This window comes from Rhamphochromis longiceps, linkage group LG8 (assembly GCF_057381845.1).
Source record: "Rhamphochromis longiceps isolate RC_006_pf linkage group LG8, R_longiceps_female_GT1.1, whole genome shotgun sequence".
NCBI classification, from domain to species: domain Eukaryota; kingdom Metazoa; phylum Chordata; class Actinopteri; order Cichliformes; family Cichlidae; genus Rhamphochromis; species Rhamphochromis longiceps.
Window position 1 is genome coordinate 4298306 of NC_140564.1, and position 26427 is coordinate 4324732.

At 41.3% G+C, this 26427-nt stretch overlaps 1 protein-coding gene across 4 annotated transcripts in view; it reads left to right on the forward strand.

Annotated features, from left to right (window-relative positions):
- Positions 1-2344: 2344 nt before the first annotated feature.
- Positions 2345-26427, forward strand: part of LOC146662929 (transmembrane protein 94-like) — a 33880-nt gene continuing 9797 nt past the window's right edge. For 2 of the 4 annotated variants that reach the window (XM_085415505.1, XM_085415508.1), the window contains exons 1-25: positions 2345-2665; positions 5461-5580; positions 6923-7050; positions 7347-7483; positions 7710-7915; positions 8634-8785; positions 9609-9711; positions 9813-9899; positions 10131-10247; positions 12826-12882; positions 14359-14466; positions 18974-19147; positions 19250-19471; positions 19803-20115; positions 21044-21217; positions 21407-21509; positions 21620-21828; positions 22164-22345; positions 22747-22879; positions 24807-24922; positions 25028-25127; positions 25256-25364; positions 25848-26037; positions 26129-26206; positions 26314-26399. In XM_085415505.1, the coding sequence (XP_085271631.1) occupies positions 2642-2665; positions 5461-5580; positions 6923-7050; positions 7347-7483; positions 7710-7915; positions 8634-8785; positions 9609-9711; positions 9813-9899; positions 10131-10247; positions 12826-12882; positions 14359-14466; positions 18974-19147; positions 19250-19471; positions 19803-20115; positions 21044-21217; positions 21407-21509; positions 21620-21828; positions 22164-22345; positions 22747-22879; positions 24807-24922; positions 25028-25127; positions 25256-25364; positions 25848-26037; positions 26129-26206; positions 26314-26399 (3428 nt within the window). In that variant the 5' untranslated portion in view covers positions 2345-2641. The remainder of the gene's footprint in view (positions 2666-5460; positions 5581-6922; positions 7051-7346; positions 7484-7709; positions 7916-8633; positions 8786-9608; positions 9712-9812; positions 9900-10130; positions 10248-12825; positions 12883-14358; positions 14467-18973; positions 19148-19249; positions 19472-19802; positions 20116-21043; positions 21218-21406; positions 21510-21619; positions 21829-22163; positions 22346-22746; positions 22880-24806; positions 24923-25027; positions 25128-25255; positions 25365-25847; positions 26038-26128; positions 26207-26313; positions 26400-26427) is intronic. The other 2 variants (XM_085415506.1, XM_085415507.1) reach the window with 2 other exon arrangements.

Consider the following 26427-nt stretch of genomic DNA (forward strand, 5'->3'; position numbering starts at 1 on the left):
AAGATGAATGCATAGGGGGAAAATGTTGGCAGAATTCTGTTTAGCAATGCCTCATTGCCACGGCTTGTGGAGTAAAGTCGACTGGAGCCTATCCCAGTTGACTTTGGGTATGTAGCAAGGTACACCCAGGACAAGTAGCCAGTCTATCACCCAGGCAGAACTGAAGATGTTAACATTTTCAGTGCAAGTATTGACAGCATTAGAAATGAGTATATTAGAGGGACGACTCAGATTGAGCAGTTTTGGGACAAAGTTAAGAGAGGCAAGGTTGAGATGGTTTGAAGATGTACAGATGAGGGATTATTAATATACTGGACAAGGGATGTTGAATTTGGATTTGCTAGGTAAGAGAGTTCATGGATGTAGTGGAGGAAGACACGAAAAGGGCTCTGGTGACAGTAGAGAATGCAAAGAGGCAGATAATTACTGTGGTGACCCCTTAAATGGTCGCTGCTGAAAGTGGTTGTTTAGGTAAAGGCCGAGGGGGCGACCATTTCAGCAGTAGTATGCAGAGATTATGCATTGCTGTGGATGTGGACATACAGATGAACAGTCTTTCCATTGTTTATCCATAACGTCTATGGAGACAAGTTTGCACAATCATAGATATTTGGCATGCGTGCAGAGATGAGTGTTCACTTTTGTCATTTGTTTACATGTTAAGTTTCACATCAAGCCTAAGAATAAAAATAAACTATACCAAAAAGTATGATGATGTCAGTATCAAGGAGATGCAGTATAAGTAGCAGGAGTTATTTCACAGCTACTTGGCAAGGCAGAAATGTTTAAAAGAGGTTCTCTGATAAACACGTAGATGCCTTCACTAGCATGTAGGGGTGGGCGATATATCAAATTTTTTCCACGTACAATGGTTAAGTTGGCTTTATCGTAACCATCGAGGATAAATTGCCATTGCCACTGTGAAATTTTTTTTCTCTCTCACACGCTGGGAATGCATCATTAATTCCCCCGTCCCAATTGGAAAGTTTTCTACCTGGCACACTGTGCTGAGCATGCCTGTTTATATACTACCAGATTGGGAAAAATTTGGCGTCAGTGGGAGCGTCAGACGAGCGGGGGACTGACACTTGCTGTCATTTGGATTTCACGGGGATGATGCAGAACAAAATGCAATAATTTGCAAAACATGCCGTAAAACTATTTATTATTTATAAAAAGAGAGCAATATCACGAAATTATTCTACCAGCTGAAAAGTCATCCAAATGAAGAATGTTTTAAACTCTGCATGTCACCATCTCCCGTAAACCAAAGAAAACGTTAAACAAACCAGCTGTGATACCCTGGACTATTCTTGTTCAGTCGTTTTAATAGTTACTATAGTTACTGTAAATTGAGGTCATCGCGTGTTTTATTTTACAATTTTTATATGTTACAAGCACAAAAGAGCATCCGTTTATTTTCAGTTGTTTTATTCAATTATTGCTTGATGTCCTTTTTTGTTGCTATGATCTTTAGTTTGTTAAAGGTCTGGTGTTGACCACAGAAAGAGACTTACTGTGACAGTATTGTCATTTGTGAAAAACTGATGGTTAAAAAATGGTTAGGATAAAACATTTAAATTGATTCAAATGTTTTGTATTCAAAGTAGAAGAAAACCTTGGATGGTCGATTTGAATGAGTGTAATTTTAGGCACTATATTGTTGAAAATAATATTTATTTTTGAAGTTTATTTAAACATATTGCTATATGTGTCGTGGTGTAGCCAAAAAAATATCGTGATATTAGATTTTTCTCATATCACCCAGCCCTACTAGCATGTTTCTTCTCTTCCCATTAGTTTCCAGAGATACAATGTTCTCACATTTATACACTGCTTTTCTACTCATACTGACCACTCAAAGAGGTTTAGACTACAGGGCTTTATTATGTACACTTAAAGCACTTTATTCACCTTACAACCAATCAACCAACACCAACACACTCAACAAACTAATCCACGAGGCCAGTAATGTGGCTGTGGAGCTAGACTCTCTGATGGCGGTGTCAGAAAGACTGTTGCTGTCCAAGTCCAGGGAATATATTGGGCATTCCTCCCTCCACCCTTCAGTCTGTCTGCCTGTTCGATTGGCTCACCACTCTCAACTCTTTGCCAAGGAGATTGCTGACTCTGGGGTTTTGTGTCAGTTGAAACTGCTTGTGTTCAAGGTGAGTAGATTCTATGGTGCAGTCTGATTGTCAGTACTGCTGTTATGCTAACACTGGGTGATGTTTCCTGGACTTTATACACCAAATGACACCAAGGTGTTATTCATGTCATCTATGTTGATGACATTCCAGTTAGATATACATTTTTGTTCATGTGCTTTGCATTTTATTCACAGGGCTCCGCATCAATGTTATGACGCGATTCCTGTGCAGCACCTGAGGAAGTAAACAAAACCAGATATCCCAGAGAGAGTTCTCCACTTTTCTTCTGTCACACTGGCAAAGGACGCAGTGCAGGAGGTCTTAACAGGCAGAGAACTGCTTTCTCTGTGCGCATCTTAGCCACTTGATCTACAGCTGCTGGAATCAAAGATGTGTAGCATCTAGAGCTGGACTTTGTGTGGCAGAACTGACAGAATTTGCCACATCTTTGCCTAACAAGGAGCAGAGCATGTAGAGTGGTTGTGGTTGCCATGGAGCCAAGGGATAAGAGACAGGTGAGTCTGGTTGCTTAGATTAGCAAATGCCTTTGGAACGTAAATGTTTCCTGTGTGGATGCTGTTTTAATAGACAGCTACCTTGGTGTTTAGAGTGACCTCAGGAGATTAACTGCCTTGCTGTAACATCATCTACCATGGGGTCTTGTTTTTCCAAGGTTTTTTGCTTCTTCAGAGAGAGCAATTTTTCTGCAGACCTATAAACAGAAACCACTGTGATACCAGAAGTGTGTTGGATACAACACAGAGATGTATATGTGTAACAGGCTAATAAAATATTAGAATTTTGCTAACTCGGAGTAAGTGATAACATTTTTGCATTAAAGTGAAAACAAAACACAAATTGTATAAAGGCACAATATAGCCCTGCTTTCAGAAACAGACATAGATGTAACACTGTCTGTAGCTGGATATAAGAAATAAGTGCTTGAAGTCAACTTTTTAAAAACATGTTTAGTGCCATCTTCTGTTAGCATGGAACGTCATGTCACCGGATTGGGTGGTTGTTGATGTCAAGACTCACATTAGTTTATTTTAGCTAGCTAGTAACAGAACCAATAACTCAGGGGAAATTAAAGACAAAAAAAAATCAGTCTAAAGGGATCACTTTTGTGCTGCCCCTGGCTTCAAAAATGAGTGCAAAATCTGTTCAGCACTATTTTATGCAGTAAAATAGTCTCTCTACCAGTGCATCACACCACAAGAATGTTTCTTGCAGAAACACGTTCGAACATGCTGTCTGCAGGAAAACAAACAAACAAAATCTCCACATCGATCCTTCTATCCTTCACTTCCATTTCGCTTTTCCTCATTTCTAAAATGAAGCAATCCAGTCAGTGAGATGACACGAGAGGAAAAAAGCTCTAATTTTCCCAGCACACGTGCTTATGGGATTCCTGACCGTGCTTTGGTAAGAAAGATAGTCATGTTTATGGTGTGATGTGCATGTATTAAAGCTGTTTTGTTGTCAACTAGATTGATGTGCGTAGGAAAAGAGAGACTATTTTATTGCATAAAATAGAACTGATTGCATCAGCTGATTGGTACAATCGACTAGATGAGGAAAAATAATTTTCTTAATCAGGGTTGTCGGTCCGGTGAACCACCTGTCACCTGACTCAAACAGGCTCTTCTCCACACAGTCCTCATTTATAAGGTGCATTACAAGCCCGAACATTATGGTTAACAGGTGGATTTCCCTGTTTCAGTGCAGAGTATGTCCTTGGTTTTAACATAAAACTGATTGTTGCAGCAAGAGACAACACAAAAGTGTCTATTGACTGCAACCAACCCACCTGGTGTCATAACGTTCCGTACTGACAGAAAATGGGGCTAAACATGTTTTTGAGAGTTTGAAACTTTCAAATAAAGAAGAGCTAATTTTCAATCAATAGTGGAATAATTGTGTTTATTCTGTCCTGTCTGGCAGAATTGTTGTCTGAAGACCAAAAAATGGCCAACAGATTTACTTTCCCTAGTGGACCATCATGACATTTACTTTAATGGTCCACTTGATGGTGATATTTTGTTAGGATCTTTTTTATTTAGTGTTATTGTAATCACAATCTGCTTCAACAACTGCTGGAAAAAATAACACAGCAGAGAAACAACAGCAAGAACCGACATATGCATAAATAACAATAAATAATAAATGTTACTGAACAGCACACAGTACTAATAATGCAAAATATATTTAGAGGCAGCAGCCAAATAATATGGTGTGTCTGTGAATACCTGTTTGTACACCTCATAGGCCCTCACCCCCAGGGCGCCTGAGATATTCAAGATAAAACAAGTAATTTCCCCATGGGGATCAATAAAGTATCCATTATTATTATTATTATTATTATTATTATTATTATATTCTAAGATATGTTGTAAGAGAGGTGGAGTGTAAGACCTGACACGGACAAACAGGCACACAAGAATGCATTCACTCCCTCATGCACACATATACAAATGCTCACACACTCATCCAACATGTAGAGACACAGAAATGAACACCGTACACACACTCACGCTCCCCAGACACCCTCTATACTCCCATGTCCAGTGGTTATAATTGTGCTAATAATTGTGGTTTTTGAAATTCTCAATTTTTTCTTTATTCTATAAGCTCTGGCATTTTGCAGCATATTTACCCTCATACTTTCTGCTGTCGGCCGTCAGCCTGGAAGCTGTATAATTTAAACATGGTGTCAGACTTGGTTAATCTGCATATTTTAATACAACTGGTTTACTGCTGTGTAAAACAAACAAAAAGTGTATGAAGCAGCAAAAAATTTTGTTTTTTTTCCCAAGTCGGACTTTGTTGATCAGGTGATTTGATGAAGGATTCCCGCTAGCTGTTTCAAATTAAAGGTTTTAAAGTTGGCTACAGGAACAGCGCTGCTGTTTTGGACGCTAGAAACATGCTTTCTTCCATCTACCTGAGCTCACCATCTCAGTAAGGGTGCTGCCTCTTTGCGCCTCATGCTGTGTAAACAGACTCCAGCTCCATATTCAACTATGCCAATGTTATTATCACTGCCGCTGTTGTTTTATCATGCTTTTTACTGAACAATTGCGGGCTGCATAGGTTTAATGTTGTAAACTCTTTATTCACACACTGCTCCTAACCCTTCCCTCTGCCCACTCCCCGACTCCCCCAAGGCTAATCAAGCCTACCTGTGGGACTTCTAGAATTTTTGATACCCAGCATCAAGACTAATGGTGAAACAAAGGATTTTTTTTTTCTTTTTTAAAATCGACCAGTAAAATGACTGGATTGTTTTATTTTGTTGTTGTTCTTCCAGGAGGAGGATGCTGTGACTCTGGGCCTTTCAACTGGCCAGGCTCTTGAGAAGCTCCGGGACCAGTTAAGCAGCTTGCTGGAACAGCATCAGAGAGTTGCATGCAGACGAACATCTGTGCTGGTACGCACACACTTGTGTCTACACTTTTAAACCAGTGGTCCTTACTTTAGAACCTTATTTCCCCGTTTTGGATTTTCCATATATGTGGCTATATCTGTAAATTATGCTACATATGTATGCACTATTCCTTGGATGGCGGTACCTGGTGAGGTTAACAACTTCACTGCTGTTTTCTGTTCGTGCCAAAAAGGAGCTGTCACGGTGACTCGGTGTCACGGTTCGATATTTTTTCGATACAAAAAAATGTTCATGCTTTTTTAATTTGTCATTTATTAAAATTATAAATATATATTTTAACTCAAAAGTACAGTTTTTAAATTTAATGTTGCTGAAACAACAAAGGGATAAAAAATAAATCTATCTGATGGAGGAATCCCTCATCTTTGGAAAAGAGTTTATTACAGAGAAATGGCTCTTTCCAAAATAAAAGCTATACTATACGCTTCTTCTGGGCTATATTCTCAGCAGCATATTAAACATATCAGGTCCCCATGAAGAGAATCCTGTGCTAACGGCTGTCTAAATGACTCGGGTAAAGTTTGTAGCATGCGTGCTTGTTGTTTTTGTCTGCTTCCACTTGTCTTTGCACTAGGATGATGTCGGCGTAAATGTGCAGTCATATTCGTTGTGTTCCCACTAGTGCTGTCAGCGTTAATCTCGTTAAAATGACGTTAACGCCACAACACGGCAAATCTCCGTTAACGAGCTACCGCGGATCGCCCCGTGCGTGGGGCTGGACGGCCAACACGTTAACGAGCTAACTGCGCTAACACACTAGCTCCCACCCATGTAATTGAGCATTGCGTGGCACATCCAACATACTGTTTTACTTTAGTCCATGACGCGCTTACCTTCAGGGTCATACTTAACTTGAAGACCAAAATAGTTCCAAAGGCCAGATCTGAATGAGGGTGGGGGAGGTTCAATTTCGGGTAGCGTTGAGGCAGTTGCCATGTTGCAACGAGCTTAGCTTCCGTCTTGCTAGCATGTGCTGCACTCAGTGGATCTGCACTGAACAGTGCAGCCTAGGCGGAGTAGTCGAACGCAGATCCACTTACAGCATTGTCAGAAGGAAAGTTGATAAAATAAATTTAAAATGTTGTATTGTTCGATACATATGCGTACCGAACCGAAAGCACTGTATCGAATGGTTCAATATCGATACGAGTATCGTTGCGCCCCTAATAAATAAATATTTATTTATTTATTTATTTATAAGCCTTACATACTTGTGAGGCTCTGTGTACATACACATGTGCTCTGTGTAGGCACACTACTTTGTAATGTAACATGTTGTATATTGTTGTGCTTACTTGCTTTTGTTTTGGGGACATTTCCATAGGAACAGTGGCAAAATAGCTTCCTTTACCATGGTAATCGTCACTCTTGTGTCCATTGGCCGGGTGCTGCTCTCACTCTGCTGGTGGTGGTGGGACTCGTCTGTTGCCATGGTAGCCAGCCGAAGGGGAGGTATGTAACCTCTTTTTGGGATGTCTTATTCTTCACCTCCACACGGTGGTAAGTCCACATAGCTGTCAGTGCTTTGAGAGCTTTCTTCTCGGCACATGAGGGATTCTCTACAAGATAGCATCCTTTCCAAAAAAAAAGCACTGGTTGAAATTCTAGTTAGTTTGCATTAAAAATGTTTAGCACAGCCAGGTAATTGAGAAATGCATCTCCCTCGTCCACCATGATGAGAGATATTTCATCACTGTATTCTTTGATCTTTCATTCATAGCTGTGGTCTTCTGTCTTCACCTCCACAGTGCTGGTATAGAGCTCCTGAATGCCGCTGCTCTCCTTCTCCTCTTGGTGCTGAACCTGTGTCTGGGTGGACGCCAGGAGAGACTGAAGCGAAATGAGATGATATGGCGCCTAAAGGCCATCATCACACAGCTCAGTGGTGAGTAAGGCTCATGACTGCATTACTGCAAACACAGAAGAATTGAGGAACTTGTATTCTCTGTAAAAGTCGCATTTGTTTGTTTAGTTTTGTTTGTTGTTGTTGTTGTAATTGTTTTTTGTTTTACCTTCTTCAAATCCTATTTCATTAACAAGAGTTAGTCTGTCATGTTAGTTCTTCTTTTGTTCTCTAAATGAGTCCTCAATTTTGTAATTCATTATCCTAGATTACTTGTCAGCCTGTGTTGGTGAAGTGAAATGGCCTTCATCTCTCTACCCTGACCTTTACACACCCTCATCCCCATCGTGGTCCCTTCACTGGACCTATCGTGACTCTCAGCTGGTTAACCTGCCTGTTAGTCTACTGGTGGAAGGCGATATCATTGCTTTGAGACCTGGTCAAGAGGCCTTTGCATCACTTAGAGGCATTAAGGTTAGTCTGCATTTACTGTAAGCTGTATTATACTTTTGTAAGATAGTATCTATTTTTTTGAGTAAATAACAATTTTCAAAAGCTTTAAAAAGCAACACGTATCACAATTTGTATCGGCAGCTTAAGCCTGTATTTAGGTATTAGACACAATCTCACCCGGTATTTCCTCTGCTGGTAGGAATAACAAATACATCAACTGGAAGTTTATCAGCCACATTTAGACAAAACTAATGCATTGTTGTATGATATGTGGTAAAAAGGATGGACAGGATATTTTTGTTATTAGTTTGTGTAAAAAATTCTATTTAATACATTGTTTTTTACACTGTTTATGAAAATGGAGGCAAAAAAATAAATAGTTTTACAGGTGGAGACCTCTGACCTTTTTTCCCCTCATCATCATTTTCTGACTGGATGCTTTGCTGAGTTTTCATCTTTTCTACTGGAAGCACGAGACGATACCTGCACCATACACATGTTTCACAGGAGGTCCAACTCCTCTAGGATGCCACATCAGTACTTTCTTTTGCTAAAAGGTTTGCTGTGTCTCGCAGCATAGTCTTGAGACTATGATTGACAGTGCAGCAGACAGGTGGTTAAATCTAGGAGAGCTGACAGGGCCATAGAAGGTCCTTAACCTGTCAGTAAGACCGGTATCTGGTATCTCAGAAATTATAATTGTTCTTTTTTTTTTTTTCTTTTCATTTTTCCTCCTCAGGATGATGAGCACATTGTGCTTGAACCAGGAGATTTATTCCCACCATTCTCCCCTCCTCCTTCACCACGGGCCAATGAGAAAAGAGGACCCCAGAGCCCCCAGCAACACCGCCTCTTCAGAGTGGTCTGTACTCCAGTCCTGGACACGATAAGGTAGGGAACATGGCCATGTTTATCTTTTTGTTTTTTGTTTTTTAAACCAAATATTGGAATTACTTCTAATATCCTCAAATATTAAAAATGAATGTTAAAAGTATTATACAGTCTTTCATGTACATATGCATTTTTTTGGTGGGATGGAAGCAAAACATACATACATGACATTCACCTTAGGTTAACATTAGGTTATGCACATTAATGCACCAGTGTGCTGTTTAAAAGGTCAAAAGGGCAAATCTTCATCTGCCCACCATAACAGAAAAATAAACAGCAAAGTTACTGTTCTCCAAAAGGAGCAATGCTTCCCATTTGCAGTTTGCTAGATAACCCAGAAGACTGATGATAAATTTGTTTGTGCCCGAATGAGACCACAATACAGCTGTTTAGTATAAATGGACATTATTTCATCTGTGAAATTATAGTGGAGGTAAGTATAACTTTGATCCTGTTATCCTGGATCTGCATCAAACTTGAGTTAATTTTCTTCTGACCATTTTATTATCAAAACGTTGCTTCAGGAAACAGTACTGCAACTCAGTCTGTGGCTTTTGGAAAGTAAATATTAAGAAATCACACTTTTTCTCAATTGTGACATTTTATTTGAACATTAGCTTGCGCTCGTACCCATATTGACAAAAGTTAATTGGCTATACTGCTGTCATGTGACTATGATGTAATGAAAAGAAACCATAACATCTCACAGATGAAGAATGATGATGAACATAAGAAGAGTATCAATGGGAATGAATGGTAATGGAAAAAAGTTGTTAAACTTTGGTAAAATCATTTGTATTTCTGTCTGTCTTTTATCCAACAGGAACAATTTGGAGTTGGCCCTGTCTCGCCCAGTCACTGTGCTCGATAATGAGAGATTTACAGTACAGTCGGTTATCACCAAGCTAGTCTGTCCTGTTGTACTGGTGAGTAGTTGGTGTGTTCTTCCTAATGTATTCTGCATTGTATTTGAACATGAACATGTAAATATGTGCAGTCTTATGTGTGTTTTGCTCCCCTCTTCTAGGTGGCATTCCTGCTTGTTAACACTGTTCGCTTTCTTCTTACTGCCCCCAGCCTCACTCCTAGATGCTACAATTTTGTTCAGCTTCAGGTAAAATAATTCAAAGCAGTAAATGTGCAGACAGCAAAGACTGTAATGTATTAGTGATGTAGGGACACAGCCAACCAGTGTGTATGTAAAGGTGTTTTTTGTGATTACTATTGATAATAAACTTTCCTAACAGTTTGTTCTGTGTTGGCACCAAACATAATGATTGTACTAAGAATATTCTTGAAAGCGAAAAAGACTGGACAGAAATGTGTGTATGACTTGTTTTTTCAGCTAATGGGTGTTCTGCCCATTTTGCCCCTGCTCTTTCCTATTATGTGGGTGCTGGTGAATGCTTACGGAGAGGCCAGGGTCCTCGCCGAGTTCAGCCGTGTGTCACCAGCTGGCCTGGTAAGGGACATGCACACAGGGACACGGTCAAACACACACACAAATGTGACATGCAATGACAGGAGAAAAGGCTTCAGTTATTATCAGTGATTTTTTTTTTTTTTTTTTTTTTTTTACTTTTAGTAACAGGTCTAAAAGAACACATCAAATCAAAATGTATTTATATAGCACATATTAAAAACAACAAAGCTGACCATAGTGCTTCACAGTCAGTAAAAGCATGAGACAATTAAAATAAACAATAAGAAAACAGGGCAGGAAACAATAGGTGACAACACAACAAGCCAGATAACAACCAACTAGTTAGAATCAAAAGCCAAAGTAAAAAGATGGTACGAATATGAACAGGGAGGTTATTCCAGAGTCTAGGTGCTATGGTTGCAAAGGCCCGGTCGCCTCTCAACGTCAATCGAGACCTAGGTTGTGCTAGGAGCATCTGATTGGACGATCTTAGTGCTCTATTGGGATTGTACAAGTGGAGGAGTTCGGAAAGATAGCTGGGTGCTAAATTATTTAGAATTTTAAAAGTGAACAAAAGAATTTTAAAATCTATACGATATTTAACAGAGAGCCAATGTAAGCTGGCTAAAATTGGAGTGATGTGTTCATAGATTCTCGTACCTGTTAAGAGGCGCGCAGCTGCATTCTGAACTAACTGAAGCATGTTGGAGGCTGTAGAGGGAGTTACAGTAGTCCAGTCTGGATGTGATAAATGCGTGGATAAGCTTTTCAAGGTCCTTTAGAGGTAGGAACAGCTTTGCTTTGGATATCTGACGCAACTGGTGAAAGCTGTTGTTTACCACAGTGGAGACCTGTTTCTCAAGTTTAAAAGCGCCATCCAGGAACACTCGGAGGTTTCTTACAGTGAGCGAGAAATGGCTAGCAAGAGGACCTAGGCCATCAGCTAACTGGTCTGGCGGAGTGTGACTATCAAAAACAATGATTTCGGTCTTATTCTCATTCAGTGTAAGAAAATTATGTGATAACCAAATTTTAACTTCATGCAGACAGTTGAACAGAGGTTGCAAAGAAGCAGACACATCGGATTTCAAAGGTGAATAAATCTATAACTATTATTTCTAGAACTCTTCAAACCCTGATAATAACACCAATGCTTTTTTCTCAACAAGTCCTTCAGGGACACAGACACACTGAGTAGAACTACAGTGTAAAACTGTTGGAGTAATGCTTTTAGATAGCGATAAATGACTAAATGAAATTCAGTCATGTGTGTCAAGAATAACTTTAATGCACCTTCGGATTCCTTCTCCAAATTCTACTGAAGGAATGGACTTCATTCTTCCAAAATCAATTTCATCAATAGCTTTTGTGATGGAGAACGCTGTCTTTAGCAGTTTCAGTAATGGCTGACAACAGTAGTTTGCTCAATGACCCCACTGTTGATACATGTGTTTGTGCACGGATGAGACCCCAATACAGCTGTTTAGTATAAATGAACATTATTTCATCTGTGAAGTTATAGTGGACGTAGTATAACTTCTTATTGTCTGCATTAAACTTGAGCATGAGTTAATTTTCTGTTAATGGATGATTTTCTCACCTTTTTATTGTCAAAATGTTGCTTCTACCAGCAGCACTGCAACTCAGTCGGTGGTTTTGAGGGTAAATACTAAGAAATAGGAATATATAAACAGTCTTGTGGTGACATAATGGCTGACAAATTCTATCACAGTAAATAGTCAATGAGATCACACTTTTTCTTACACTCTTACCTGTATTGACAAAAGTTTATCCGTCACAGTAAGGGTAATATCTAATGGCTGACAACAACTCTGGGTGGCCAGTCATAGCCTTTAAAAACATACCCTTTAAGTGTAAATTTGTTTGAAAAGGTGAAAAATCATCTTTTGAGGCTTTGAAGCTAATTTCAACCATTCACCAAATTTTCTTCTGACAAAGGTTCTAAAATAGATCTAAATGGTACACAGATTAAATCTTTCTAAAGTCAATATTTGGTAGATGTCTAGGTCATATATAGTTTATTTTTTCCTTTCAAAATGCGATATCAGGCTTTTTTGTGGTGAAATGTTTGTGATTAAACAGCAATAACAATACCAGGCTTTGGTCATAAAGATGGAAGTAATGTGCCTTTGAAGGTTTCAGTAGTTGAACCTGTCAAAGGAATGTTGGCTGAGTGTTGGTGCATCAGATGTCAGAATTTGGACTTCAAGTTGGACTTCTAACTCACAAAGCCAGAGCAGCCCCACCAGCCCCATATTCTGAATCTAATTAGGAGCAATGCATGTAAGTGTTGGTAAAAATGTAAAAATTCGAATTTAGTCTGCTGCAAATTGCACGATAAAGGTGAAGGCATCACTTTAGGGCCCAGACCAGTGTTCATGGCGTCTCATCAAATATAGGTTATCCAGTGTTTTTGTGTCTGCTGTTTGCTAACTTCTGATCGTCTGCACTGCACACTGTTTCAGATGTTTTTCTTCTTCAGTTCAGTAATAACAGTGCACATGCACACACAAACACACACACACCATATCCCACACAGAGGAGGCACAGTGAGAGCCTCCTTCTGTGTTTTAACTAGACTCTTCTCTTGCCCTAGCTTGCTAAGTTCTCTGAGGACACTCTAAGCAGCTACACCGAGATGGTTTCCTCCCAGGTATAACCTCATGCTGTTTGACACCCCATTCTCTCCCCCCGCCTAAACTTGCTTGGCTCCCAAATCCACCTGAACGAACCCACTCACTGTCTTTACCCGTTTGTTTGCAACCCTTCTGTGGAACCATTGTACATAGCTCTTGCTACTTTTCCACCTTCCCCTCTCACCCTCAGTCCCACTTACATCTGAATGTCTTACATAGACATTAGATTCGGTGTCCTTTTTGTTTGCTTTTTGCTTTCATCCAAATACTTGACTTTGCTTTCTGTTTGTAAATGCTGTACATGTGATTTCCCTCTCTTTGAATGGTTTTGTTTGGACATTATTAGTCAACACAATTTGACCAAGCAACTCTTCATGTGATTTTACACTCAGATGCCTCCCGTTATAAGATAAGATAACCTTTATTAGTCCCACACGTGGGAAATTTGTTTTGTCATCGAATAGTTACCTTCAATAATCTATCCTGTGTGTTTAAGATTGTGTTCATGTCCATGGTTACTACTTCTGTTCCCACCACCTTACACAGCTTCTAACCAAACTCAGTCATTGTATAACTGGACAGTAACAACTGCCACCAGTCTGTCTTTTTGCAAACATTTAGTATTTGGCGTTTGAATCAGAGAAAATGATAGAAAGTGTTGAGGATAAGAGAGGCACTGACTCTTTGTTGGACCTTTCACCTCTGCTTTTTTGCTTATACTGCATGACTGGAAATTAGGTTTCCTCTCCTTGTGTCCTCTCCTTATCAACAGTGAACCATGAAAATATTTTCCACCTAATTTCATGAAATAAAGTTTGACTTTGTGTTTGGAAGACATGCTGGTCAGTGAGCTGCAGGGGAGTTCAATGAAAGACTTTGAACTCCTCTGTGGCTGTCAATCCTGCACATTAGCAGCTCAATCTGTTATTTAAACTTGTAGGGAACATGTCTATAGAAAAGGGAAGTGTAGTGGACAAATTTGCATTCACGAAAGAGAACTGGGGTGGCTACTTCTGCTGACAATCTAATTACGGTATCTGACAGCTTAGTAGAAGAGGAAGATTCATCAAGAGGAAGGTTTCTCTGTTAAACATGCTCCTGATCTGAACCTAATGACACTTCAGATCTCTGCAATACACTTCAGTTCTCTGACATGCAGTGATCAGGCATAAAGTTTATGACCACTGACAATAATAATAAAGTGATTATCTCTTCATATTGGCATCTGGGTTAGTGGGTGGGATACGGGGGGGGTATTTATGCATAGAGAAAAGGCAGGTCTGTTATGTATTTCTTACTGGATACAGGCACCCTAGTCAGGAGTGGAGCACCCGACCTGAGGTCCAAAGGCGATTGGTGTTCCTACATGTATATTGCCCCTCCTCATAAGACTCATACATTTTAGTCATGTATTTAAGCATTTAGGTTTTTGATATCTAGTAGTAAGTAGTTCTCTTGATAACTGTGTGTCTGTGTGTGTGTTTTCACTTAAGCAGGAGATGCTCCGATGTGTATGGAGACACCTGGTTGCTGTCCTGAAGGGAAAATCTCAGACACTCTGCTGTACTTCCAGCCTTTTACATACACTGGGATCTGTCACAGTGAGTATTGTAGGCCATTAGACAAATACATCTAGGTAAAAAAATGCTACCCAAAATGCATTTCATGTTGCGTCTAGATCAAATTAAAAATAGAATAAAATTATATGCAGCTCTGTTCTGTAAGCTTTTGATATATGATCATAGAACAGAACACCTAATCTGTGCTGGCTAACCTCATATCAAATTTCTATGTAAACTTAGGGTATTTTCATACCTGCAGTATTAAGTCCATTTAAATCAAACTCGGGTTAGTTTTCCTGCTTGATGCAGTTCATTTGTGCAGATCTGAACACAGTAACTGCTCTCAGGTGTGGTACCATCCAGTTACCTGACCCGAATCCAAGTAACAATGCATCCACTTAACACACTGTTTACTGCTACAACTACACGTTTCTTTTCCAGCTATTTATTAATGAGTGACTTTTATATATTTTATATATATATATATATATATATATATATATATATATATATACACACATACACATACACATACACATACACACACACACACAGCACGCCCCTGCGGGCGGTTTATCCTTCAAGCTCGGGTCCTCTACCAGAGGCCTGGGAGCTTGAGGGTCCTGCGCAGTATCTTAGCTGTTCCCAGGACTGCGCTCTTCTGGACAGAGATCTCCGATGTTGTTCCCGGGATCTGCTGGAGCCACTCGCCTATCTTGGGAGTCACCGCACCTAGTGCTCCGATTACCACGGGGACCACCGTTACCTTCACCCTCCACATCCTCTCGAGCTCTTCTCTGAGCCCTTGGTATTTCTCCAGCTTCTCGTGTTCCTTCTTCCTGATATTGCTGTCATTCGGAACCGCTACATCGATCACTACGGCCGTCTTCTTCTGTTTGTCTACCACCACTATGTCCGGTTGGTTAGCCACCACCATTTTGTCCGTCTGTATCTGGAAGTCCCACAGGATCTTAGCTCGGTCATTCTCCACCACCCTTGGGGGCATCTCCCATTTTGACCTCGGGACTTCCAGGTTATACTCGGCACAGATGTTCCTGTACACTATGCCGGCCACTTGGTTATGGCGTTCCATGTATGCCTTGCCTGCTAGCATCTTGCACCCTGCTGTTATGTGCTGGATTGTCTCTGGGGCATCTTTACACAGCCTGCACCTGGGGTCTTGCCTGGTGTGATAGACCCCAGCCTCTATGGATCTTGTGCTCAGAGCTTGTTCTTGTGCTGCCATGATTAGTGCCTCTGTGCTGTCTTTCAGTCCAGCTTTGTCCAGCCACTGGTAGGATTTCTGGATATCAGCCACCTCCTCTATCTGCCGGTGGTACATACCGTGCAGGGGCCTGTCCTTCCATGATGGTTCCTCGTCTCCCTCCTCTTTCTTGGGTTTCTGCTGCCTGAGGTATTCACTGAGCACTCGGTCAGTTGGGGCCATCTTCCCAATGTATTCTTGGATGTTCCTTGTCTCATCCTGGACTGTGGTGCTGACACTCACCAGTCCCTGGCCCCCTTCCTTCCGCTTAGCGTACAGCCTCAGGGTGCTGGATTTGGGGTGAAACCCTCCATGCATGGTAAGGAGCTTTCTTGTCTTTATGTCAGTGGCTTCTAGCTCCTCCTTTGGCCAGCCTATTACCCCAGCAGGGTACCTGATCACGGGCAGGGCGTACATGTTGATGGCCCGGATCTTGTTCTTACCATTCAGCTGACTCCTCAGGACTTGCCTGATCCTCTGCAGGTACTTGGTGGTTGCAGCTTTTCTAGCGGCCTCTTCATGGTTCCCATTCGCCTGTGGGATCCCCAAGTACTTGTAACTGTCCTCTATGTCTGCAATGTTGCCTTCTGGTAGTTCAATCCCCTCAGTTCTGACTACCTTCCCTCTCTTTGTTACCATCCGACTACACTTCTCCAGTCCGAACGACATTCCAATGTCATTGCTGTATAGCCTGGTAGTGTGGATCAGTGAATCGATGTCTCGTTCACTCTTGGCATACAGCTTGATGTCATCCATGTACAGGAGGTGGCTGACAACTGCTCCGTTCCGTAGTCGGTATCCGTAGCCAGTCTTGTTAATGATCTCACTGAGGGGGTTCAGGCCTATGCAGAACAGCAGTGGGGACAGAGCATCTCCTTGGTAGATCCCGCACTTGATGGTGACTTGTGCTATGGGCTTGGAGTTGGCCTCTAGTGTTGTACGCCACATCCCCATTGAGTTCCTGATGAAGGCTCTTAGGGTCCCATTGATCTTGTATAATTCTAGGCATTCCAGTATCCAGCTGTGGGGCATTGAGTCAAAGGCCTTCTTGTAATCAATCCAGGCAGTGCACAGGTTGGTCAGTCTGGTCTTGCAGTCTCGGCTGATTGTTCTGTATACCAGTAGCTGGTGTTTTGCGCCTCTGGTATTCTTGCCAATCCCTTTCTGTGTCCCGCTCATGTATTGACCCATGTGCCTGTTCATCTTAGCCGATATGATGCCTGACAGGAGCTTCCATGTAGTACTGAGGCAGGTTATTGGTTGGTAGTTGGAGGGGACCGGTCCCTTCTTGGGGTCCTTGGGGATCAGGACCGTCCGGCCTTCAGTTAGCCATTCCGGGTGTCTCTCGTTAACTAGCAGCTGGTTCATTTGTGCTGCCAGACGCTCGTGGAGTGCAGTCAGCTTCTTCAGCCAGTAGGCGTGAACCATGTCGGGCCCTGGTGCTGTCCAACTCTTCATACTGGAGACCCTTTCTTGGATATCTGCCACTGTGATGGTTACTGGACCCTGTTCAGGGAGGTCGCTGTGGTCAGCCCTCAGATCCTCTAGCCACTGAGCATTGCCGTTATGGGTTGCATCCTTCTCCCATATGCTCTTCCAGTATTGCTCCGTCTCCAGCCTTGGTGGTGCTGTTCTCTTATTGTTCCCTTGCCACTGAGAGTACACCTTTGCTGGTTCTGTGGAGAACAGCTGGTTTATTCTCCTGCCTTCTATCTCTCTGGTGTACCTCCTCAAGCGGCTGGCCAAGGCTGTGAGTCTTTGCTTGGCAGTTTCCAAGGCCTCAGGTATGGACAACTTGCTGTATTTCTTAGGCACCTTATTTGTCGCACCTTTCTGCAACTCCGTTAGTTGGCTAACCTCCCTCCGTGCTACTTTGATCTTGCCCTCTAGCCTCCTTCTCCATGGAGGGTACTGCCCCTTGTGGCTGTTCAACTTGTAGCCAAGCATCTCACTGATCACTGCTGCCGTATTGTAGATCAGCTTGTTAGTGTCGGTAATCGTGGTTGTAGGTATTGCCCGTAGTGCTGCATTAACATCATCTAGCAGACCTTCTGAGGGTACTTCACGTAATCTTGGTAACCGGCTACGGGGGATCCAGGTTTCAAGCTTGGCCATGATCCTATTTTTCAGGTCAGTTCCTCTCGCACTCAACGATCCTTCTCCTATCGCACTTGGGGCTATGTACCCAATCTCGGGTGGGGGTGATGATATCTCCCCCCTGACCTGGCGTCCTGACTCCTCCTTGCCGTAGCATTTGTGTTGTACCTCGTCAATCTCTAGCTGTGAGAGCAGTCCCTTCTTTCGAATGTTGGAACACTGAGCTACTAGTTGTTTCGCCGTCATTGTGGATGTTGGGATTCGATGGGTTGTTACTGACATCTGGTGAGAATTTTATGTCAATAGCACCTTTAGAAATATATTAGAACATATACTTTGCAAATTGGTGACGGTATCAGATTGATACCAAAATTTGAAGCACCACTCCGAGCTGCCATAAAGGTGGAAATAGAGTACACTGACATAATAGACATGCACAATAATTATAGATTCACCCTGAACATCCACCTTTCTCGATTGGGAAGAAATTGTCTTTCAAACTTTTTCTTCTTTTTCAGTCCTTGTACCATTTTCAGAGGAATATTTTTGTTTGTTTGTTTTTTGCCAATTAACACTGACCTATGAATCATTCAAGCATAAAAAACCACCTAATGCAAGGGATGAACCAGTGTTGTCTCTCTACATAATGAACAGATTCTAAATAATATCTTTTGGATACAATAATTATAGTTATTGCTTCCAAGGATGGCACAACCAGTTATTATTAAGTTAAGACCAATTACTAGGTAGGTTTGGATAGCTTTTTTCTCTTAATAACTTAGGTTATCTTTGCCCAATACATTTAAACTTGGTTGATGATCTGAAACATGTAAGTGTGATGAAATTGCAAAAACCAATACAAAATCATGAATGGGTGAAATACTTTCTCACAGCACTGTTAAAATATTTTCGAGGACGTGGACCTTATGCAATTTCAAATTGTACGTATTTAGGCACATGGGTCCTATACTACAGTGTGTGTGTGTGTGTGTAACTCTTCTGTGTGGATATTTGGAACTGTTTTGGAATTCCTAAAGTAGTGACCAAACAATGCTTCCCTGAGCCAGCGCTTTATAGAGGTTAAAAAGCCTAGAACTCTTCTTATCACTGAAAGCTATTTTCTCAGGAAGCTTTTTGTTCTGTAAGTGTGTGTTTATATAATCTGTACTTTTGTTTTGCGTGCAGGTTCTATGTTGTGTGGACAAGCAGGGTATTCTTTCGTGGCCAAATCCCAGTCCGGAGACTGTGCTGTTCTTTAGTGGACGAGTGGAACCATCACACAACAGTCAAGATGACCTCAGAGACAACATGTCTGTTAACTCATACTGCCAAATGGAGATGGATGATGACAGGGAAGAGGTTTGTTTGTTCTCTTAGGCAAAGCTTTTAGCCCCCCAAAATTAATTTTAGAGTTTAATAAAAAAACAACAAAAAACAAGAAAACCTTTTATTGTCTGGTAGGGCCAGGAGGCAGAGGCTCTGCTTTGTCTGCAGAAAGAGCCCCCCCCTCAGCCGGGAGTGGGGCCAGATCCCAGCGAGATGTCGCACGAAACAGCACTCTCATCTGACACTCTCCAGATTCAGCAGCACTGCCAGCCTGTACCCACTTGCACTAAACACCACTCTGGATCGAATGTGAGCTTCAGCCATGACACTGAGGGAGGCGAGGATGCCCAGACACCGGTACAAACTGCAACTGAAATTTCTAATATAGAGCTCTTTAAAAAAAAAAAAAAAAAAAAAAAAATTAATACATAAAATTTTAAAAACAGATGGTGAAAATGTTAGTAAGTCCCATTAATACTGAAATTTTGGGTTATCTGAGATGTAAATGTTGTATTAAAATTTGTTTTTGTCAGTTTGAATTTTCACTGCTGCTGCTATGGCCTACATATTTAAGCTAACCAATAAGAAATAACTTAAAATGACAGGGAACTAACCAGCACAGTACAAGTAAAGTGTAGGAACTCAGGAAGTTGGTATGTGGCTTCAGGTTTTTTTCTCTTATCTCAAGGATTTTTCACTGGGCTGTCCTGAAGTGGAGGCTGATGACTTTGTGTGTGACTACCACCTGGAGATGCTGAGCCTGTCACAAGACCAGCAGAACCCTGCCAGCATCCAGTTTGATGACCAATCCTGGCAGTGCCACCTGCCCTCCCTAAAGCCACTGGGCCTGAATATCATGCTAAACCTCTGCAATGCCAGTGTCACCAAGCAGCTCTGTCGCTTCTCTGACCATCTATCAAACCTGGCTCTGCAGGAGAGCCACGGCACGGTGCTGCCAGTATATGTTCCATGGGGGCTCTGTGAGCTTTCCAGACTTATAGGTGAGCATGTCAGAACTGATTCTTATATAAACTAAACAAGTAATGACTTCCCTGAATCTTTTGGTTATATCCAACAGCCTGTGGGTCGCTATTTAACACAATGTATAAGTTACAGGTTACATGCTGATATAAACCTATTTAACAATGGTTATCCTGTGGCACAGAGGATTTTACAGATCCTCTACGCCCAGCCTACTCAAGCAATGGCCTACAGGCCACATGTGGCCAGAAGCAACCTCTGAGTGGCCCTGTCAATGATCCAGCCAGAAATGCAGAGTAAGACGGGAGGAAAAAAATTTCAAACTGAAATTTCTACAGCATAATGTAGATGGTTAAACGCAACACTCCTAATAGCCTAGTAATATTCAGACCGCAGTGCATTGTTGTAAACATATCTCTACAAATGAAACAAGTAGTCTATGATGCGACAGCAACATGCCTTTATCAACCCAACAGGAAAAATGAAAACCACTGATTTAACCCTGCTGTGTCTGACAAGCCAGGGTTTATTTTTTATTTTACCACTAAATCCAAATGTCGAATCTGTGTGTTTAATTTGTAACGAGTGTGTGGTATGATTATGTAGGCTAAATTATTATGTAGGTAAAGTGCAAAGTGCTCCCAGCAGTAATAGAAGCATTAAAAGCACATATTACACGACAGGGGTTAAAAGAGAGATTTTATACAAATAATATATTCTATTATTATATATTCTTTGTTCATTACTCGTAATGAACAAAGAATATATGTTTTACTTTACTTTACCAAATTAAATTACAAAAAATTAGCTTTCTCAAGACGTTATGTTCTCATTCACTGGTATATAATTTTAAATAAATCACTGCATCCGAATCGATTGAGTGCGATATTAAAATCTATCAGAGAACAATTCAGAAGCATTGTTTTCTTCTTTTTGTCTGTTTGTCAGGGTTCACCCCTGGTGCGAGAGAGTTGTTTAAACAGGAGAACCACTTGACCCTCTACCAGCTGCCATCTGGAGAGAAGACCAAGGAGTTCACATCCCACCGCCTTCATTACTTCACCAAACGCCAGCCTCCCATCTCCCATCTCATCTCTCTGTTCGTACGAGACTCTTCATCCAGTGAGTCAGCACACTATTATTGTTTTGGGTTTTATGATGCAGTTTTAATAAAATGTTCAGCACCATCTCTTTATTCCCTGCACATAATCCATGTTCCTGTATATGTTTCTCTCCAATCCTCCCTTTGGCCAAACAGTACCATAATGTTTTGTTGTTTTCTTTCTTGATAATGCTTTTATGCACTGTTAGATAATGTCCAGATGCTGTCACATGGTTCAGCTGACCTTATCCTGGAGGCCTGCACTGACTTCTGGGATGGAACTGATATCTACCCCCTCTCAGGCTCAGACAGGTCTGTCTTTGGCTTTTTGTTTGTGCTTGAAGTCAACATAGTTACACTTTCCAAATGCACACAGTGAATTTGGAAAGTTTTCATTTCATCCTTTGGTTCCTGTGTCACAGAAAGAAGGTCCTGGACTTCTACCAACGTGCCTGTCTATCAGGTTACTGCTCAGCTTTTGCGTATAAACCCATGCAAGTATCTCTGTCTAGCCAGCTGAATGGGAAATGTATGGAACTGGCTCCTGGTCCCTGTCTGTTTTCTGGACTAGAGTTGCCCTCCACGACTCCCATCAAACACAACTCCTGCAGGAACAGCTGGAGCTCAGATGGTATGGACTGTGACACTGATGAAATGGGTGGTTTTGCATTTGAGCAAGACAAAACTGTACAAGAATTAAAGGAAATATGTTGTCACTGCAAAGCTCAATTGCTGTTATCCAAGGTTCAGTAGTTTGACTTGTTTATCAAAGACCATGACTTGGACAGATGCTTTTTACTTACTTGGCAATCACTGCATACAAGTGAGTTAGTAAGTTTTGATTCTACATGTCTTGGAAGTGACTGTAAATTGCAAAATTGTATGGATAAAGAGATTTCTCTGACTTTAGACAGATGTTACATTGTTTAGTTACCCTCTCTTTCCTCTTTCCCGTCGTGCTCACAGAAGGTATAGGTGAGGGTGTGGAGCGTGACGACTGTGTTCAGGCCCTAAGCGGGCAGATCTTTATGGGAATGGTGTCATCCCAGTTCCAGGCAAGGCTAGACACGGTCCGTCTCATTGATGCCCTCGTCACTGCTTGCATCCGCTTTGTTTACTTTTCCATGGAGGATGAGCTCCGCAGCAAGGTGAGTACAGTCAAGCTCTTAATCATTGCAACTAAAAGCTTACTTATTTAGTTTTAACTTATTTATTTAGTATTTCTATTATCTATAAGTATCTATAAGTTTTTGCTCATTTACAGACAAATAGGACAAAGGTGGTAACTTATTTAATTACTGCTAATTACTGTTCTCCGTCATCTAAAAAGATTTGATGAGGGTCTAACAGCAAATGACATTGCGTGTTTCACTTTAGACAGGTGTGCTCTCACACAAGGTCACAGTTTATGACCTGAAGAAAATTTTCAGATTTGTTTGGAAAAACCTACTAAAATACTGGATACTACTATATAGTAGTGTCTATATATAGTCTAGTATACTGCTATAATCTACTATAAATTTGAGACGGCTCCTTTGGATTTGTGCAGGTGTTTGCAGAGAAGATGGGTTTAGAGACAGGCTGGAACTGTCATATCTCTCTGACACCAAACGGAGACGGTCCCTGTGATGGAGCTCCATCAAGCCCCAGTCATGGTTCCCTGCATGAGGATTTGAACCAAGGTACCCGTGTTTCTGACAAGTTTGAGTTAATATTCGTGTTATTAGTAATGGGAACAATTTTAAAGGCTGATTATATATTCAGTCATTAATAGTGTAGCAGCTATCAATTATTTTAGTAATCAAGTAAACTGTTGATTATTCCAACAAGTAATCGAATAGGAAGTATTTCTGTCTTATTTACAATAAATATTCAAAAGGGAAAAAAACATGGCTCTTTCAAAAGTTGGAATAATTGGAAATCTCCAAATATCCACCAAATATTTTGATTTAATTAACTCATTTAAAATCTGTTCTGGAAAATGATTGGGAGTGGGTAGGCTGTCAAGAATGGGCTCAAGATAACAGTTGACTCTACTTCCAAATGCAATGTTGGAATTAGATGAAGGAATAATATCAAAACTCAAAAAAAAAGAGCATCAACATCAGGAGCATAAATAATTAGAAAAGCATTTGGTAGAGTAACCAAAAGTATCTATGATATGGATCAGACTTTGTGGCCTCCACTCTAAAGAGAATATTTGTACAACTGAGGATTGGCACACCTCTAGATTTATAAGTAAATGGAGCCTGAAAAACCTGAGAAACCTAATTTGCTCTCAACCTGTGCTGTTCAGCTGCACTAGCATGCGTTTCTTTGAGGAAGATAATTTCTTCTTCCAAAAATTTAAGGTGTGAAAGGACATGACCCTTCTTAACCACGTGTCCAAGACCTTTTACGTTCCAATTAACCAATGTGAGGTCTCTCATGTCGCTAGAAACAGAATTATTAGGTACTGTCGTAACAGGATACAACAACATAATATCCACCCAGAACGAGGTAATGCAAAAAGCAACTAATATCTAAATGTACAACCACATCTGAAAGAACACAATTACCCAAACTGTCAAACACTTCATGAAGGTAGATCAAGAGCTGTGCACTTCCACTCTGCTCTCTCTTCACCGTGATGCACCAGTAGTGTCTGCATCACTGCAGCTAAAGCACTAGTCTGTCTGTTAATCTCTGCTCCCCTCTTTCCTCACTCGTGAACAAGACCCTGAGATAATTAAACTTCTCTACCTGGGTCAGCAACTCATCCCTGACCCAGAGTGGGTCCTCCACCCTTTTCTGGCTGAGAACCATGAGGTGCTACTTTTAATTCTCAGTGCTTCACACTCTGCCACATACACACTAAATGTCCCCTCCCTAACTCAGTGGGAGGGAAAAATAGCTGGCAATGCGTGTTTTCCTATGAGGTAAAGCAATTTATGGCAGCCCAGCCGTATCTCTGTTATATCTATAAAACCACTTACAGTCTCCTTTCTCGAAGTATTGGGTTCCTTCTCAGCAAAAAATCAGTTTAGTACTGTATATCAGCGGTCCTCAACCCCCGGGTCTCGGACCGGTACCGGTCCGTGAGTCGTTTGGTACCGGGCCGCGAGAGTTGAGGCTCAGGTGTGAAATGTATAGTTTTCAGGGTTTTTATCGGTTTTCAGCATTAGTTTGTTATCGTTTTTATCGTTAACTCCGTTTTCCTGGGTCTTTTCACGTGTGTTATGAATAAATCTTCTTTTTTTCGGTACCGGTACTAGTTTTATTTTGTTGTATTTATCCGCGACACCTTAAAGGCCGGTCCGTGAAAATATTGTCGGGCATAAACCGGTCCGTGGCGCAAAAAAGGTTGGGGACCGCTGCTGTATACAACATACTGTATGCAATATACTGTGTATCTTAAGAGTGTATGAGTAAATGTACTTCGGTCGTTGCTGTACTTTTTTTTTTTTTTGGAAGTCGAATTTCCCAGAGGAACCCACCCGAGGGATTAATAAAGTTCTATCTTATCTTATCTTATCTTTTGGTGTTTTTCGTTGTTTTTTTTGTTTTTTTTCCAGTAATGCTTCTTAATAAGTGTAGAGGAAGCCACACTATATTTTTTCTGTAACACAGATTCTCGGGATGAAGCAGAAGGTCCCCTGCTACCAGAAGAGGAAGCTCACTCTGACCTGGCCAGTTTCCAGCCCACAGATAGCGATGTCCCCAGCTTCCTGGAGGACTGTAACAGGGTAATTTGCTCTTAACCAGTGAAACTACTGTTCTAGCCCACAGAGGCAAAAGCAAAGTCTGCTCAGCCTTGTGTTTTATGTATTGCTTCCATATATTTTGTAAAGGCCAAGTTACCTCGTGGGATCCACCAGGTTCGTCCTCATTTGAAGAACATTGATAATGTGCCTCTTTTGGTGCCACTCTTCACAGACTGTACGCCTGAAAGTAAGTCTTATCTTACATATGGGTACCATATTGTGTACAAGATGTCCAGTACATTACTACTTAGTATTCTGAGTAAAGTTTAACAAAAGTGAACCAACGATCCACATGCCTGTATCACTTCCTTTCAGCCATGTGTGAGATGATCACGATCATGCAGGAAAACAGGGAGGTTACGTGCTGTCTGGGGAGCGCTGGCAATTTCCGCAATAGCCGCCTGTTCCTTCAGAGTGACCTAAGGTATGCTAATAATAAAATATATGAATATGCGCAATCATAACATAGAATCAACTGCCTCTGCAGTAGGTTGTCACAACTCTGTCACTGACTGCAGTTAGCTACAGTAATTCTTTTTCTAATATGGGGCTAACTGAGGCTGCAAAGCAGAACAAGGACTACCAAAGAGATAATAAATCATTTGGAATATTTGCAGATTAATTCAAAAACACTTTCATGCCACAGTGTATCCTGTATACTGCACCTGGCCAAACTAGAATAAAACAGGTCTCCTTTAAGCAAGTGACTTATAGTTTTAGAAATCCAATGCAAAGTTGGAAGAATGAATGGACAAGTCTCTTAATCAGACTCCAGCTGCAGTGTGCTGGAGATGATGGTTTACTCATCAGCAAAAAAATGAGCTTGTAATTGCTTCAGTACTCTGTTTCTTTGAATTGTCCAGTCAAAGCTGAGACTTAATCGCGCCACCTGACCTCTGTTTTACAGCATTGCTTTGGACCCTTTGTATCCATCTCAGTGTTTGTGGGAGACGTTTGGCTATGCCACTGGGGGAGGATTTAATGGAGAGGTCGAAGGACTGTCTCCATTGAGGCTGTCTGGACAGCTCAACAGCATGGGCTGTTCTGTTACCTTCCACCAAGGAGAGAGTGTGAGCATGGTCAAACTCATAGAACAGGTTAGATGCACACAGGCCCTTGTGTACCCGATCAGTCTAAGAGTAATGTTACATTTATAAATGTATCTGCCTTTGGCTGAATGTGTTGCAGGCACGACACACAACCTACGGCATTCGCAAGTGCTTCCTCTTTCTGCTGCAGTGTCAACTCAGTCTGGTTATCATCCAGGTGAGAAGGGAAGATTCATAAATTCTGAAGATGTGCCTGTTTACACTGCATTAAACATCTTCCTATTTCTGTGTAATTTACTGCATGATGTGCTTCTGGTGTTACAGTTCTTAGCCTGCTTAGCTCAACTTCCTCCTCCCATGAACACCACTGACATCCTCTGGGTGTCATGCTTCAGCTGCCCTCTGCTAAGGTACATACATACTGTAAATATCTAGAAA